The sequence below is a fragment of the Lagopus leucura genome, unplaced genomic scaffold (genome assembly GCF_019238085.1).
Source record: "Lagopus leucura isolate 7727_CA_CO unplaced genomic scaffold, USGS_WTPT01 Super-Scaffold_100002, whole genome shotgun sequence".
Classification (NCBI taxonomy): Eukaryota; Metazoa; Chordata; class Aves; order Galliformes; family Phasianidae; genus Lagopus; species Lagopus leucura.
The window spans coordinates 2,915,708-2,934,408 of record NW_024962263.1 but is presented as its reverse complement, the minus strand read 5'-3'; the positions used below and the strand labels follow the sequence as shown (position 1 = coordinate 2,934,408).

The 18,701-nt window shown below is 39.3% G+C and overlaps 1 protein-coding gene across 1 annotated transcript in view; it reads right to left on the bottom strand.

Annotated features, from left to right (window-relative positions):
* The window catches only part of KIAA0319 (KIAA0319 ortholog), a 35,867-nt gene continuing 17,166 nt past the window's right edge, over nt 1-18,701 (bottom strand). Inside the window, exons 8-20 of the mRNA XM_042869271.1 lie at nt 18,464-18,596; nt 16,441-16,669; nt 14,829-14,952; nt 12,865-12,997; nt 11,805-11,953; nt 10,792-10,943; nt 9,983-10,121; nt 8,085-8,244; nt 6,527-6,669; nt 5,188-5,310; nt 2,619-2,709; nt 1,117-1,208; nt 1-248 (exon numbers count right to left, since the gene is read on the bottom strand). Of these exons, the coding sequence (XP_042725205.1) occupies nt 70-248; nt 1,117-1,208; nt 2,619-2,709; nt 5,188-5,310; nt 6,527-6,669; nt 8,085-8,244; nt 9,983-10,121; nt 10,792-10,943; nt 11,805-11,953; nt 12,865-12,997; nt 14,829-14,952; nt 16,441-16,669; nt 18,464-18,596 (1,847 nt within the window). The 3' untranslated portion in view covers nt 1-69. The remainder of the gene's footprint in view (nt 249-1,116; nt 1,209-2,618; nt 2,710-5,187; nt 5,311-6,526; nt 6,670-8,084; nt 8,245-9,982; nt 10,122-10,791; nt 10,944-11,804; nt 11,954-12,864; nt 12,998-14,828; nt 14,953-16,440; nt 16,670-18,463; nt 18,597-18,701) is intronic.

Genomic DNA, 18,701 nt, shown 5'->3' with positions numbered 1-18,701 from the left:
AATCAGAGGCTAGTCAACACGTTTTAGATGCGTTGGGCCAGTGTGTTCTGTGCTTTTACCCTCGTTCAGTTATCTGTCTTTGGAGCTGTAGTTGAAGGAAACACCATTTCTGATTGATCCGTTCATAAGGGTTTTAGGATTCTCTCTTTCAATCCTTTCTCGACTGAAGATAGTGTCCTGATCACTGTCAAACTCTGATTCAGAAACCATCAGGCTGGAGTTGTGTTCTGTACTTCTGTGTTTTATGCCTACAAATTACAAACAAAACAAACAGAAACAACAACAACAAGCAAGCTCATTAGAAACATCTCACTTCTGACAGCTTTTGATCATCCTGTACTCTGCTGTGATAGGAAAAAACAATTGAAAACACTCTCTGAAACTCAGCATAAAAGCCTGCATCACTTCCACCACTTATATAAAAAACTGGTCTGGGAGGTATAAAATATGGTCCGGTGGATACAGTTTTGATCTCACTGCAGCCTCAATGGTTTATGGCTAATTAAGTGATCTTAGTACATAGTGACCCCCTGCTAATGGCCTGAATCTGGAAGTTTGTCTGTCTGCACAGCTATCTGATTAAAGCGACTGGCAATGAGAGGTCATATTTTCTACAGAAATCTTACATTTTTCTTATTTCAAAAGCTATTTCTCACATTGATTTTATTTCCCCGGATTCTAATATTTTCCCTGCTAAAAATTGAAATAAAGTAAATTAAAATATATATGAGCAGGGGTTATCAGCTGGAGTACCTGATGCTTAAGAAGGCACTTATGATCCAGAAGGGAATCGTCGTGCACCGATAAAATCAGATCTAAATTATGAAGTGTGTGTGGGGGGGAAAGGAGGTTACATGAAAAAAGTCTGAGGGACAATCAGATGCTCTAAATTACAGTTAGTGAAGAAGCTTGGAACTTTGTCTGATCCCTGGGCAGTGCGAGAGGAATGAACTTATTCCTGTCCAATCATTTCTCCATCTATGCTTGCCTCTGTCATTCCCAGCCAACTCCAGCTTCTGTGCTCCTCCTGATTGTACACATCAATTTAGAACCACTGACTGTGAACTTGGTGGTCGAATTCAGCTTGTACTGCTTGAAGAAAGAGATAGCTCTTACCATATTTGGGTCGTAGCTCCATTCTTTCCTGCTCATCTATATTATCTAGGATGGTATATTTTGTTTTCTTTCTTATCTTAGTCCTCTTTCTGCTAAAAAGGAAATCACCACAAAGATATTTAGCTCTCACATAAATCCACCTATATTCCCACATGGCTACATACCCTCTATACAGAACCTCCACTCAAGATGAGTTGTACCAGTTTATACCCATAAAATCAGCTGCACAATCTGGACCAGAGTGTAGAATTTATTTGCTCTGTCTTATACATAAAGATGAAGAAATCAGGAAAGGCTGACCTTATTTCCTAGCCCACAGAGGTTCAGTTTGTTCAATTCCAACACATTAGCTAGATGCAAGATAGACATATCTATCAGTTCCCAAATAAAATTTCTGAAAGAATTGCTTAGCTCCTTGTTTAGATGTGTCCTTATTTGGTTGGTTGTTTTAAAACTAAGAGAGTTTAAGTAAAGCTTGTCTGGTTATATTTACAGAGAAGACCAGTCAAAAACAGAGAACGGCTCCCTCATACAGATGCAGGGACAAAGCTCTACTGGTCTGTAGCCAAAAATTGACCTTGTTTTTCCTCATTCTTCTCCAGCATTCACTCCTACAGAGCTGCAAATCCTCACCTTAAGTTTCAGGTGTTTATGTGAGGACAAAAGCAAGGAAGCAGCTAACTCCATGAACACCCTCTTTCTTAGCAAATCAACACAAGCCTTTAAGGCTGCATCCCACACTTATGTAAGACATATTTCTATTTAAATGTTTTCTTACCAAATAGGACTGTTCCTTCAACCATAAAAAGAAAGCAATACCAACACCTGTGCATTTCAAACAGCATCCCTTACGCACTGAAAAGATACCCCAGATAAAGTTAAAAGTCCAGGAATAATGTATCATTTCTGATAACACTTTAGCATCTCTTTGCTGTGCTTTTTCATGCAGCAGCAAAAAATCTAGTTATTTGAATTTGAGCAGACTTCTAATAATTTCTTAATGGCTCACTAGGAAAGACAAGGTAGGATGTTGGGTACAGAGGAGAATAAAACATACAGTCATGCCTACTTTTCCTGTCAAAGACAGGATGAGAGCAGCTCCATCTGCATGTCTTATCTCAGTGACCTTCAGGATGTGACTTATATTTTTTGTTAGCATGGAGTAGCTGGAGGACTCAGTGTGACAAGATCATGAAAATCTGCAGTACACACTCAGCATTTTGACATAAATAAACTCTTAATTTGAAGGATATTCCAGCACTGGCATTTTGTTTTTCAAAATACAGAAGAATGCAAACAGCCACAGAAAGATATTCCTCTTTCTTTTTGTTTCCCCCTTCCCCCCCCAAAAAAAAAAGGAGAGCATATATACACAGAAACAACTGGAGGAAGCTTTGTTTGTAAGGAGTTGAGTGGTTTAGTGCTAAGGCCTGGACTAAAATATGGCAACTGTGTGCAGTTGCTGCTTATACCCCAACTAAAAAGAAACACAAATCATGTACCTTTTACAGCAGCAGATGCAGAACCAAGCAAACCCTATCAAGACCACAATCGTAATGAAAGCAGACAGAGTCACATAGAGTATACTCCACTCTGAAAAAAAGAAACACAAGGAGTACAGGAGATATCAGCACCTTCATATCATCTCAGAAGAATGTGTTCTTACAGTTCCAAACTGAAAATGTGGGTTTTCGAAACCTTTTCTCCACTCTACCCATTTTTTCTATCATAAAATAGCCAAAATTCACATAAAAGCTGGAATTCAAGAGGATAATGTAACCATCTCAGTCCTCGTTCTCTAATTCAAACATAGCTGTACCCTGTCTGACATTTCAGCAATGCTTTAAGAGAACAACTGATCAGTGACAGATTCCTCTACTTGCATATTTTGATTTTTAAATTAGCAACCACTGCTAACAGATACTTTGCCCACAGTTTACTTTACAGCTTGCAGCAAATGCCATGTGCTTCCTATCAATTTCTACAGCATTACTTTTTGGGTTGACATTGAAGCACCATTTCTCCCAAGCTCAAGACTAGTGCATCCCTAAGAGTAAAAAATCAGGCAAAAGTGGCAGGAGCCCTCTGTAGGTGAGCAAGGAACTCATGGAAAAACTCAAAGGGAAAAAGAAAGTTTATGAAACTTAGAAAAAGGGCCTGACCACTTGGCAGTAATACGGGAACACTGTCAGGGCCTGCAGAAATGTAAGGAGCAAGGCTAAGGTCCACCTGGAATTAAATCAGACAAAGGAGGTCAAGGACAACAAGAAAGGCTTTTTCAAGTATGTCAGCAGAACCAAGAAAAGGCTGAGAAATCTGGGACTTTTCAGCTTGGAGAAGAAGGTTGAGAAGGGTTCTCATCGCTATTTAAAATATCTCAAGTGCAGGAGTCAAATGGATGGGGCCACACTCTTTTCAGTGGTGTGCAGTGACAAAACGAGGCAACAGGCAGAAACTGCAAAAGAGGAAGTTCCACACAAATATAAGGAAGACCTTTTTTACTGTGAAGGTGACAGAGCACTGGAACAGCCACCAAAATAGGCTGTGGAGTCTCCTTCTCCGGAGATATCCAGAACCTACCTGGACACTTTCCTGTGCAGCCTACTCCAGGGAACCTGCCTTGGTAGCGTATGGGAACTGCTAGGTCACAGCCTGAACCATTGACTGAGCACCTAGTAAAGAGGACTGGCCAGTCCTGGGAGCACAGGTACAGGCAGCTCACCCGTGCAACTGGAAGGGGTGCAGTTTAAGGTTCTGGGAAATATCTCTGTACTTAGAAGACAGTTTTCCTTGGGGAGTTTTTTCCAGTGAGCCCTTATCTTCAGAGTGGGGTAAGATATTCCTTTCTTACTATCAGATTGTGACTAAATACCTTTCTAGGATTATCTGAAAACAGGTCAGAGGCAACTACTAAGTGCTTCTACTTCATACCATGCAGCAGGGAGGTTAGACTTGATGATCCCAATGGGTCCCTTCCAGCCCCTTAGATTCTGTGATACTTAAAGGCTAGAGCATTGCTCAGCAAAATGTCTCTAAGTCTTCAGAGTACTAAAAGTTCAGCTTTTCTTCAACTATGCAAAATACCTGTTTAGTTAAATTAAAACTGTTTAAACTAATTTAGATAGGAGGTCCCTATGTAATATTAAACTTGATTTGTTAGGTGTGCCATGGAATACAGACGTGATTAAAATGATGAAACTAGATTGTATTTCCCAGGTGCAACAGGTAAAGTGAAAAAAAACCAACAAACCACAGTGTAATTAATCAGCTTAAGAAGTTAAAGATTAATAGATTAGTACATTGCTCAGTCCGTAACATCATCACTTCCTTAGGTCAGGTCACACTTCTGGCATGGAAGCATCAAACAATAACTTAGAAAATGTAAGTTTCACAGAATCACAGAATCACAGAATTGTAGGGGTTGGAAGGAACCTCCAGAGATCATCGAGTCCAACCCCCTGCCAAAGCAGGTTCCCTACAGCAGGTCGCACAGGTCGGCATCCAGGCAGGTCTTGAACATCTCCAGAGAAGGAGACTCCACCACCTCCCTGGGCAGCCTGTTCCAGTGCTCCGTCGTTGCTTTCTTTTTCAGCTTTTCAAAAACCTGATGAAGGCACGCCAGAGCTTTGCAACACACGCAGTATCAAACAAACCTACCACATGGTCCCAAATTTACTCAAGTTCTCACCCTTGATAGTTAAAATTCTTACACTTTCCACTCCGTGATACTTTTAAAATTCTGTTCCTAAAATATTTTTTTAAATGTTTTTAAAATTTAAATATAAAATAAAAATTTAAATAAAAAATAAAAAATAAATAATATAATAATATAATATAATAAAAAATAAAAAATAAAATTTAAATATAAAATAAAAGTTTAAAATAAGGATTACTATTTATAAGTCTCTAATATTTCAAGACATGAGTGAAATAATCTGAAGATGTTTCTTTGTATAGAAGGATATTGGCAGGTCGGACAATAAAGAGACTGTTCTAACATCTATGTTCCAGCATCTACCTCCTGGTCTGTTAGCAAATAGGAATAGTCTCACAGAAAGAAAAATGACTCACCACAGTTACTCTCACCATCATTTAGATAACGATTAATTAAGTTTTCCATCCACAGCTGGTAGCAAATACAGCGCTTTGTTATAGGATCACAATGTCCATGTCCAGAGCATTTTAAAAGACATGCTAAGAACAATAACAAACATAAGTTAGCTGTATAAATAGACAACTTGCTATGCATTCCCTTACTGTGAGACTAGGTAGGTGGTAAAGCACCTAATTCATAACCTTCTTGATGTCATGTATTAAGCACGTGTGCGTTTCAGCAGGCTGTGAAGAGAAAGATGAGAATATCTTATGCATACAATGCTGAAATTGTACGCAAGTTGAGAACAGATTCATCCAACCACAAGTAATGATGAGCTGAAGTTGCAGAGTTCAGGCTTCCTTCTTCATTTATGACATATTTGTAAGAGCTTTTAGAGTACCTGAGATCTCAGGAATGCCAGTGTTACCAAGCATTGTAAGACAAGCATCACACCACCACCAAAGTGCATTTCAGTATTTCGTAACTGAATTGAAGGATCTGAACAGTTACACATCATATGCTTACAGCAGAATCTGTAGACATACAGATACATCATACGCTTACAGCAGAATCTGACAGAACAACATGTCACATTAGAATAAAGTAAGGTTATTCCTCTTAAACTTATAGTGGCAGATTTGCTGTGTGCAGCAAACTATTAAGCAATATTTTCAAGTGATGCCTATATATTCTGGTAACCCAAGTGTATTCACAGTAAAACAACAGCCCTTTTCAACACATGAACAAAATCAGAATTTGCGACTAGTTTTAGTGCTACAGTTGCATACTCTGTTTGCATTTGGATTGTTATCTGCTGATTTTTAAATGATAGAGGAAGTCATATCTGTAATATGAGTGTCATACAGGGGCCATGTTACTACTACAGCTTAACGTCAGGCTAGGCTTTGAAGTTCAAGCAAAAGTTCACTATGAAACCCCCTAGGGCCCACTTATGATGCAAATATAATCTCCTTAGAAGATAGTGTGAACACAGTGATGAGCTGACCATTTATACACCTACTACTGAACACTAAAAGCCTCGAAGAGACATGGAACGTTCTATAGTATGGCTATGATGAGTTTTGCTCATCTTCCAACAAAAGATTATACAAGTAGTGTATCTTTCTCCTTGTTTCCCAGGTTTTCCTAATCTATGTCAGATAAGGCTTTATCCATAACAGCAGGCAAAAGCATATCTTTAAAAGAACACAAGTAACTGGTACTGGTTTAACACACATGAGCATGCATTTTAAGTATCATCCTCAACGTCATCTTCCAGAAAGAAAAATCCCAGGCACCAGATGGTAAACATACCAGCTGTGTCAACTCGCAGGACTTTAAAAAGCAGAAAGTCAGCCTTCTCTTTCAGAAGCTGCACGTGCAGAGTTCGAGACACATCTGATGCCTTGATCACCTTGGAAGGATGCCCATTCTGCACGTAAAACACAACTGCAGTGCTGTAGAAAGAACAATATGGGTTAGGGCTGCTGTCTGAGATTACTTGTGTCAGGTATTCAGTTGACAGCCTTCAGTTTCGCTTGTTTCTGAATAGCAAATATCACTACTAATACAGATTAGGGAATTACGTCTATAATCAGCCAGCTCCATCCAAATATCACGGCAACTACTTTATTCTGAGCCAGAAGCACCAGTAGGTTCTTGAGTTTCTTCACAGCAGAAGTGTGAGAACAAGAAAAGTCTTCCTGACTCTCACTTTATGAGAAGAATGTACTCAATGTCTGCTTTCACTCCACTTGTCTAGTACCTATCACAAAGCATCCTGAAGCAGACAGAGGAAATCTAGAGAATTCAAGAAGTGTTGGTAGTACTGATCTCATCCAACATCATGTGCTTCAGGGAACAGCTCTAGTTGAGAAGTAGTAGTTGGAAGCTGGAATTCAACACAGAATCTTTAAGGCTGGAGAAGAAAACTAAAGTTCATTTAATCTGACCATCAATCTATCACAACCTGTCACTCAGTGCCACATCTCCCTTTCCTTGAAAATCTCCAGACATGGTGACTTCCAACACTTTCCTGGGCATCCTGTTCCAATACCTCATGATTCTCACTAAAATAATTTTCTTCCTAATATTCAACCTGATCTTAAAGGTACTATAGCCACAGACAATGGATTTTCTTTTCCTTTTTTTAATGTTGAGAGCTTCCCAGAGAGGTGAATAAATATTGAAATAGATTTTTAAATCACCGAGCAGTTAACAAGAAGTAATTCAGAGTATGATGTCAACAGGTTTTTAACAATCATGCTGCATCTGGCCACTTCCACCCCTCTAACGCAAATAGAAAAGATATTTACTTTGGAGTAGGATACTGTATGTAGAATACTGCAAAATCTGCTCGTTTTTCTATGAAAAAATGATTTTTTCTGATCAGTAACCTGGGCAAATGTATATAAGGTACTTAAAAGTATCAGAAGCTTAGAGAGGAAAAAAGGGGAACCAAAGTAAGCATGATGAGATACAGCTGGAAACTTATTTTGAAATACAGTATTTGCTTCACTGTGAGAAGGTCTGTCCATCTTATGCCAGCCAGCATTTGGGAAAAATAATAACTCTACATGGAACAGAGACACTGAAATTCTGCATGAACTTTCTTTGAAGGAATAAAAGATAATTAAGGGAATAAAAAAAGATAATCTATGCAGAGGATTTTTTAAAATAAAATATTAAAAAACCAAGCTCTTGGAGAGCTCACTTCATCAATTTCCTACCACAACAGAGGAAACTCACTTCTTAAAATATACACAGTAGCATCTTCAATAACATTTTCTACATTATTTTGCAACTAACTGCGAGCTGTGAAAGACTTGATGAAAATCATAAATCTTCCTGGCACAGCAGGGCATCTTTGTACCTTATATCTGAGAATGCTTGTATCTTCTGAACTTTGATATCTGAATCCAAGACATTCAGCAATACAGCTAGTTGTCTCACCAGTGTGTCCTTCTGCTGTTCACTCAGCTGTCCCACCTCAACTTGCAGAATCAGCTCCACCAGACCATTCTTTTTGGGATCTAACAGAAGAAAGACACGGTCTGGTATCAGAGCCTGGAATATATTTCAGCACTGAATGAAGACAACATGTGGTATTACAATTACTTATCAATACTGTATATCCCTGCATAAGACCAACATCACTTATAAGCCACCCCTTTTGTGTTCCTACAAAAGTACTTAGCCTACTTTTTCACATTATTTCTGAAATAAATCTGGTAAGATAGCAATTACACCTTTTATCAGTTTATCCCTTTTATCAGGGAAAAAAACACTGCAGTGTGTATTTCAGCATTACCACATCTCTGTGCAGAAAAACAACATCTGTTTCCCACAATGCTGCCACGTGAAGGTCTGAGGTAAGTGCTAGGTAAGTCTAATTTTTAAGTTACCTGCCAGTGATCTACTACTGGCTACCAATGAGGAAAAGGGATGTAAAGACAGAGTCACAGGGTAGTATCCAAGACTTAGGGAATGAGCCTAAATGGGGACAGTCAGATTCAGAAATACCAAAAATATTTCTCTTCAAACATGAGAAATATATTCAAATAATATTTGCATTTGCAAACAAAACAAGCTTCACAGACATGCAATGATACTTTTGAGCCAACTCCCACATGACTACATTCAATAATAAAGTGAGGAAGAAATAAAATAATTCCCCAGGAACCAGACAAACATGAAATCTGACAGACTTGCCTCACATTAATTTTCTGAAAACCCAACTCATTGTTTCCATCACATAACCACCGAGCGTACAATTGAAGACAAGACTATATATGAGCAATATCAGACCATGACAAGCCAATTTAAAACATTCTGAAAGTCCTGGGGGTTTGTTTTTGTTCTTCAGAATAAGAGAAGGAAAAAGCCAACACAAACACATTATTGCAGCATTTGTACCTAAACTTAATGCACAGTTCACATCTTGCTACTTGCCAAACCCATCAATAACCACAAAAACAAACAAGAAACTACAATGTATGACAGAAAACCAATAAGTAGCTAAATGAAAACATTAAGTGCTGTTATTTAACCTGGTAGGTGGCTCAACATCACACAGTCATTTGCTCACTTCCCCTCTACCCAATGGGACAGGGGAGAGAATAAAAAAAAAGTAGAACTTGTGGGTTAATAAAACTATTTACTAAGACAGAGAAAAAGCAAAGGAAAATAGTCATGACTGTATACATATAAAAACGTATATGACAAGTGATGCACAAGCAATTGCTCACTACCACCCTCTGAGCAGTGGAAGAGAGCAAGATGCAGTGCCACCCTCTACAAAACTTGTGCTCGATGTCATATGGTATGGAATATACCTCTGACCAGTTTAAGCCTGCTGTCCTAATTCTATTCCCTCCCAGCTCCTTGGGCTCTTTGCTGCGAACAGCCTTGGCTTAGCAGGCAAGTATAAACATCAGTGAGTTATTAATGCTGTTTTTCTCCTAGAACCCAAACACAGCATAATAGCAGACACTCCAAATAAAGCAATCCTGTCTCATCTGAAACTAAGAGAGTAAGATGTGTAATTTTCAGATATTTATCTAGGAGAGCAATGCTGCAAATGGGAAAGAAGAACTCCGACACGTCTTGTTCAACACACACAATGCCAACTGAGAGAAGTGCAAGAAGATGACAGGAAGAGAGAATTATTTGTGTTTTAGCCTGGCAAAATCTTGTCAACACTGGAAGAAGAGAAAAGGAGAACAAAGATGAGGTATTCACAACGTATCGATGACCTTTTAATTGTCATACCAGGCCGCACTTCAACAGTAGCAGAGTCAATATCTGAATCTCCTTTGGCATCTGTCACTTGCAAGTGAAAAATATAGATTCCTTCCACCAGATTTGTTAGCTGCAATACTGCTTCGTGGTCTGAGCCAAGGATCACATCCTGCAAAAATAGGCACCAGCATGGTTATACCCTCAGATAAAATTGCAGATACGAATATCAACTCAGGTATCTGATAGGACAGTGTGAGTTCTTGCTTTAGCTTTATGACAAATGTGACCTATCCACAATTCATAGCAGAATAATGCAAATTTGCAAGTGGGAGTTAATAAGGATCTCTGTATACAGATTCTTTTCATTAAAACAAAACACAAAACAAAATAAAAAAGACCTCGGATAGAACAGCTGACATCCTCAAGTCCCCATCTACCTGAAAGCCCGAGACAGTCACATTATTATTTCTCAATTTTACTCTAGTATCATTAGTTCTGCTTTCTTATATATCATTTCCTCTCCTTGAAGTTTATGAATTTTCAACATTTCTGCCAGCTGTAACTGAAATCCCTCCAGTCCTCCTCATATACTTAAGTGAATTACTTCCAGAAGCTTTGCTATCATCTTCCCTTCTCCTCTCGCAGTTCTTACCAATTTGCACTACTGAAAATGACACAAGCTACTTGAACCAAAGCATTAGAGAGAGCAGAGGAGATAAATCAGATGTAGACAGCATCCTCTACTGCATCTCATGAGTCATCCCTGCTTGCCCTTCTGCAGTGAACAACAAACCTTAGAGCTGAATTCAAATCCAGTTAAAACCTTCAAAAAAACTTACCCCAGCTGCTGGGCTTTGACCATCCCGAATCCACAGATATGACACAATCCCTTGGTCATCAGCAGATCTTGAGCCATCCAAGGTAACAGAGTTATTGGGAAGCACCAGAACATGCTTCCCACCAGCATGTGCCCGGGGTGGACTGTTGTTTTCTAGCCATAAAAGTAGTGGAGAAGAATTTGCTTTCAATTCATGCAAGATGTGACCACCATTGCCAACACACCCACAGTTTAGTTCTCTACCCTGATGATTACAGGCACTAACAAGAGAATCTTGTATCAAAGGGACAGGAAAAAGATGAGCGGGTATACAGAATTTGGCTCTGGAATTACAATAATCTGAAAAAAGCAGCTCTGCACCCTGAATAGAACACTGACAAGAAATATTATCCAAAAAATATATTTCAAAGCACTGTGGGGTACTCTATTCGTAGTCCCACAGTAACTTTTGCATCTGATCACCTTTTTCTACCTGCCTCAGAAACACAGCTCAGCACGAGAGCACTATGCTGCGCTCTGTGTAATAGAAGCTTGTGTGAAATCTTACTTTTTCATATCTGTATTTAAGCAAAGTATCCAATAATAACTACAGATCCTGAATGCTTTTTGCTCACTGCAAAAGTGAAATTATAACACGAACTGTGAGAGAAGCATGAAAACATTTTCTTTCCAGAAGTCAGACATCGCTGACTTCTGTGTAGAACACAACTGGTAAGACAGAGCTCTGGAAAGCTGTGATGATAAATGAAATGCCTCACTGGTCTGATTATCAGCTGGAGAGAGAGGGGGAGAGAAAGGGTGGGGTGGAAGGCAGAGAGATGTAAAAGCAGAAAGCGATTTTAGCAGTTACTTGTAATACTCTTTTATTATAAAATGGAAGTTATTCTTCTTGAATCCCTTGAAAGACGACAACAAATACATTAGCTGTTCCTGTTCTGAGTTTCTTTACATTGTCAGTGACTAAACTAACTGGCAAGCTGCCTACTACATCTTAAGCAGCAGCAATAGGCTTACCTTCCTTCACAGTAATAGACAGCACACACGCACTGCTTAACCCCTGCTGGTCTTGAACTGTCAGTCTGAAGCGATAGGTGCCAACCTGAAGACCAGACACAGTTGCTATTGCTTTGTCACCATTTTCCATCTGCACGTAGCTTGGCCCACTGAAACAAAACATCTCATAAAAATAATCTGTCAAAGCCAGACAAAATTCTCTTAGAGCAGCACCACTCATATCATTTGCTGTTATGGATATTGGGGTTCTATCACTTCTACACGCACTGACAGTAAAGAAATTAACACAGTGAGTTTAGATTAGAGAGTTCATAATTGCTTCTTTTTCTAGAAATTCCAATCACTCAAGCAGCACACATACCATCATTAGAAGAGCAGAAAATGCACCTCAGTTCAGCCTCCTTGCTGAACTATTCTGTGGGAGCATATGCAAATGCTGCTGGTCTAAAAGTCACTTACAACACATAGTGGGTGCCAACAAATTCATTTCTGTACTGTGGACAGGACAGCTGCACAAACGAATACCTTTGTTCTTTTATTAAGGATCAATTAGCTCTGTATCTGAGCATACAATTACAAGCTTCTCTACAGCATTTTTAATCACTATTCAAGACTGCTTCAGTCATTTCTAATGAAAGCTCTGGCTAAAGGGATTGTTTGGATAATTTTTCCTTTGTTATCCAACAAACTGAAGAGATTATGAAAGCACTGACAGGAAAAAATTACACATTACAGGAGAGTACCTATGCCTGTTGCCCTCCTTAATGGAAGATAAGAGAGTTCCTATAATTTCCTCATAAAATAACTTTGTGACTCCAGGTTTCAAGATGACACAGAATAAAACATAAGCAAGCCCAGATGAATTTAGAATTCTTATCTCTCAACCTTTTACCACCTAAGGAGGAAAACTCTCAAAGCAGTTTTCAAACACTCAAATACTTTCAACAGTATTAAGAGGCTCTGGAAGTCGAGTAATTTCTCTTTTTTTCCTTCCCTCTTTTTTTTTTTTTTTTCCTCTGAACTGCAGATTAGTAATATATCTCTTTAGGTACCTGATTACCTGATATTTTCCCAATGATAGAGGACAATGCCTTGGTCATCTTGGCTTCTGCTTCCATCCAGTGTAGTACTTTCTACTGGGAACGTCAATTCCTTGTCAGGGCCAGCCACTGCTACTGGAGGGCTGTTATTTTCTGTAAAAATAAGATTTAATGTATCACACTTGCTGTTTAGTTGCTAGCAAAGACTGTCAATCAGCAAGAAAGATTTTACACAGAATATAAAATTAGAAGCCTGCCGGGAGGCTCAAAAAGCATGAACCAGAGATTCAGAGAACCACACAGTGGCTTAAGTTGGAAGGCATCTCTGGGTACACCTGGTCCAGCCCCTGCTCAAACAGGGAAACCCAGAGCAGTTGTCCAGGCTCATGTTCAGGCTTCTGAAGATCTCCAAGAGGAGACTCCACAGCCTGTTTAGACAACCTGTGCCAGCGCTCCATCACCCACACAGCACACAGGTGTTCCAGGTGTTCAGAGGAAACCTGTTGTGTTCCAGTTTATGCCCACTGCCCTGGCATTGGATGCCACTGAAGAGTATGACTCCATCTTTTCTGCAAACTCCTTTTGGGTATACATGCCAATAAAACCCCCTTCTGCTCTCCCCTCATCAAGGTCTATGCAATGCCACTAAGCTAGTCTCAATTTCAAGCCTTTGAGGATTTGGTGAAAAAATATAACTTATTATTCTGTTCCCAAATGTTGTTGTTGTGGCATGGCAAACCCTCAACACTACTATTCTCCTGTATATTCATTTCCACTTTAACCTGAATTCAGCAATAGCTCCTTCCTACTTCAACACTGTCACCAATCTAAAACATACCACCCATACATGTTGTACTTGCAATTCACATTCCTGGTTCCTTTGGTAAATGCCCATTGCAAAGTTTCCCTAAAAAGGGTCATTGACATTTAAGAGGAAATTCTTTACTCAGAGGGTGGTGAAGCACAGGAAGAGGTTGCCCAGAGAAGCTGTGGATGCCCCACTCCTGGAGTGTTCCAGGCCAGTTTCAATGGGGCTTTGGTCTTGTGGGAAGTGTCCTGGCCCATGGCAGGGGGGGTGGAACTAGAGTATCTTTAAGGTTCCTTCCAACCCAATGCATTCAATGGTTCTAGAAGTAGCTGTAGAATGAGCAAAATGAAGGAGACATAACACTGCTCCACAGTGTAATATGAGACCTTCACATGAGCAGAAATGTCCATTTCAGATGTAAGAACCTGCAATATGCAAACATATTATCAAAAATTGGAAAAAAAAACAACTTTGTAGGCCTGGTGCACTTGCATTTACTCATCATTCAGCTTCCAAATCTAAACAATGATGTGAAAGAAGCAGCTTTTGAAACTCTCTGCTTGAGAGAGTTCATTTTTTTCTTCTGGCAAAAGAATTGTAGTGAGAATTCAGATTGCACCAGGATTCTTGAAGAAATGCAAAACAGTAAGAAATTGAGCAAATCACTGACTGACATGGTGAACAGCTTAGCAGGGTATTAAACTGAAAGCTACATTTTAGTTTTTAGAAGTACTCTCAAACATGCATAGTGCCTTATATAATCAGGCCAATGGGAGCCTTCAGGATCACTGCCTGGATTTCCTGGAATTCTGCACTTTTTTTTACTGTTTGTTTTGATACGAAATAGAGGTGAAGGAGTCCTTGATGCAGGAACACCAGATGTCCAGACTGCACCTGAATGGTGCAATACAAGCACTGGAATGGGCTGCCCAGGGAGGTGGTGGAGTCACCAACCCTGGAGGTGTTCAAGGAACATCTGGATTTTGTGTTGAGGAACATGGTTTAGTGAGAACTATTGGTGATGGTTGGACTGGATGATCTTGTAGGTCTTTTCCAACCTTGGTTCCAACCTTGGTTCGATGATTCTATGAGGAGAGAAATCTGATGGACAGTGCTAAGGCATTCAGGCTGGTCCACCCTGAAGGACCCAGGTGTGCCTGCAGTCAGTCAGCTTACCAGGCTGTACTATCAGAGTGACCTCAGCAGTGGACTGCTGCCTTGCTGAATCTGTGACAGTGAGCTGAAAGGTATAATCTCCTTCCTGCATTGCAGATAGCTGGAGGTATGGAGTCCGCACTCCCTGCATGGCAGTGAGAGAGAGATGAGAAAAAGTATTCATGGGGTACAAAAATACAGTAAGAGAGCAGACGTGGAGGAAAAGTAAAGTACATTTTAATTCCAAATAAGTACATGACTTGAGCAAAAGCACCTTGCAGACAAAGAGGATACTTAAAATTTGACGTACAGGCAGATGTCATACATTCAGTACTGCAACTGTCTATCAATCCAGAGATATATTTATCAACATAAAATCTTAATTTCTTAACTTTTAGTATAATTCCTGCATTATATCTGAACAACAATAATTGTTAGACACATGGGACATTAACAATGACAGTGTTTAATCCAGTATTTATTTCTAAAAATAGTTAAATGCAAAAATAAGTCACTAAAGAACAACAGCATACTTGATTCCAGCCAGGTAGGCTTATGGAAATAGAAAAGTTAAACAAAGCAACTCTGTTCTGAGCATATACTTCCAGCACTATTAGTTAATACACACACACATACATATATATACACAAAAGCTCACAAAAAGATTAGGCCCAACTCTATGCCCTTTTGCTAACACAATGACCATTTACATATCTCATGAGGAATCACCCCTTCCATCTTCATCAATCAAAATTACAATTATCACAGTTATTCAAGGAAGTCTAATGTGAACTAAAGGATACGATACATTATTATCTGACCATCAGAGCTTATTTTTAAAAATGATCTATACAAAGTGGTCTCTTTCCAGTTTGGAAAGCCTAAAGCATTTGCCTTTTTAACACAGAGAGCTCACATCTCTCTTAAAAATGGCTTCTGAAGTTCTGAAGCTGGAATCATTATACTAATTACTTTAATCATCTACAAGAACCTGCACCCCAGTGAGTGTAAGTGCACCGAAATTGTATTTGTATTGATTTGAGAACTCAGATTTTAAAAAAACAGGAGATAAAAGATAAATATGTAGCCATAAAAAATAAAGAGTAAAATCAATTAGCATTCATAGGAAACCTGTGTTTTATTAAGGTTGAACCAAAAAGCACACCAGTGTGTCAGCAAGAAATTGACAAAAGTCTTGTAAGTTTTCACTCCGAACATTAAGTTCTTGTTTGAGTCCTACTGTTTCCAGGAAAACGAACTGTTGAACAAAAACTTGGGCAAGTCTAATCTTCTCTCAAAAAAAAGTTTGCACCGCGTCTAGCCTCTCAGAAGATGCAAATCTGTGGAGCAAGCTCCAGGGTCCAGGGATTAGGCAGAGTGAACTGCAGTTTTTTCCAAACCACCAGAACACAAGCAATAGCAGGGAACAGAAATGGCCATAAGGAGTGATAAAAAAAAAAAAAAAGAAAATCACAAATAGTAATAGAGTCTAAAAAGCTGAACACAACAGAAAGGAACAACAGCACTCTGGATACTCAAATGCTTCTGAAAAATTACTTTTGTATGCTTCTCTTCATATCAAAGGCAAAGATGAAAGAACTTTCTAGTACTGTGCAAGGAGAAACAGGCATACCTGCATTGCTACAACCTTGTCTTTGCTTCTGGGACTGAGTGACCACTCATAGCTGACAATTTCATGGTCATCACTGCTCTGGTTTCCATTCAACGTGATGAAGTTCTGGGGCAAAGTGACTGCCTGATTAGGTCCTGCATTTGCAATAGGCGGGTAATCCACTGGTTTGTTGACACTCAGAGAAGCAATTGTGGAGTTGGCTGCTCCGTCTGAATCAATCACAGTGAGTCTACAACAGGAAAAAGGCAAGACTGGACATTTGGTAGATCAGACTGCTGACAAGTCAGAAGACAAAGATTCCCATTTTGCTTGCACTCAAAGAGAACAAAATCACTCCCTAAAACAGAGCCACTGATTTAACTTTTACGAACCTGCGCTGTAGAAGGACATAGCCTTCAACTAAGGTGAGACGAAATTCAGAAGACTGCTTTCAATCACAGCTTGCAATCTGTTTTTAAAAAAATGCACATCTATTCTGGATCCCAGATGAAACCTCTTCCGTGCAGTCAATGGCAACTCCATCAAATTGCAGAGATTTTGCTGTACGTTCTTTAAAAATGTATTCAGTAATGACTTCAGTAGTGACTTCATTCATCTGCTACTGCAGAGCAATCCCTGCACCCAACACTACTGTGGATATTCACAGACTCTGCCTCATCACAGCACAATAACACCTCATAACTTCTTATTTCTTAAACAAACTGCTACTAATACTAATGGAGCTTATTATCAGCTCTGATTTTGTAAGGAAATCTTAAGTCAAAACTAACTGTAACATAGGGTTTAAACAATTGTTACTGCCTTTCAGAAACACAGCATTATCATATACTTATTATCTAAAAATGTGACACCTGAAAGTGATGACAGACTGTTCTCCATGGTGTGGGAACTTGCTACAGCTTCAATTCACCTCTTTTGTGAGTACTGCATACAGCCAAAAGCATGGAAGGGAGTCACTCTTGAAATCATCCCCAAAAGAGAACAATAATGCTTACTGATCTTGCCATCAGCAACTGCACACTTTTGCAATGGATGCACAACCAAGTGTGTTAGGAGTATCTTCCAGCTAATTTCCTGTGAGCTTGAATAGGCTGCTGGATTGTTCAAGTACCTCAGCCTCTCCTGAAGGCATATGGAAAAAGTGATTTCTTAATTCCCTTGTGTTCAGAGCACGCTTAAAAGCAATGTACGTGAGCTCTATCCTTTTCAACAGAGGAAAAGAAAATAATAGTCTTCTGCTACTGTACAATATGGAACAATTCCAGTAAAGAACAGAGAACTGAAGCTGAAACAATTTTTGGCGATGCTTATGCAAAGGGCCATGTTTAATGTATGCCATACATTGGTCATCAACAGGCTTCAGATTCTGCTGATGCTGCACTGATATATGACATACTGACCTGCAGGCTGTTACTCACTGGCAGCCAAGAGTGATTCAGTGAAAAATGCACAAGTCCAGGACAAGGTGCTAAATTAAAAAGTACAGAAAATGATCTCTGATTTTAATTAAAGCAGCCAGGACTATAAACATTGTTTTTGTCTTCTGGACAAAATCCATCGCCAGCAAGAATTAACTGGAAGAAAAAAGCAGCAAGGCAAAGGCATTTAGGAAGAAAAGAATTACAAAACTCAGCACACCATGGGACCTTGCATGGGTCAGGCTGCCAATACTATTCTGTTTGTCACCACTATTCAGGGGATGACTTTCACATCCTGATTTTAGTCTCATCTGAAAAAATATATATATTCTCTTGAAGTTATTATTGCAGGAAGTAGGAGGTTATTTAATTTCTGATACCTTGATTTGCATAGGTTTGTGCTCCAGTGCATCATTATACCAGTATCACAACACCACTACAAGTACTTCTTAATGAAACTGGTCCCCATCAAATGAAGGCAAAGAGCACACAGAAGTAAAATGAAGTTCTTTAAGGAGGTATGCACAAGCACCAAAAAAAACCCCATCCAGCTGACATCACAGAAATGCCTGAAACTCAAAAGAAAATCACCCACGCAGGTGTACCTGAAAGTGTAATTTCCAACAACAAGGTTAGACAAGTGCAAGACAGGTGTGTCAGCAGATGCTTTCTGCTCCCGCAAAGGACCTTTAATTTCCTCCCAGTGGTAACTCACGATCTTCATATCATCTGTACTTTCTAGATGAATTAAAGAAAAATGTATCAGCACCCTGTGTAACATCAGGCTGCATGAATACTAACGTCTCTTATGCACTGATCCCTAACTGTTTTTCTACAGTTCAT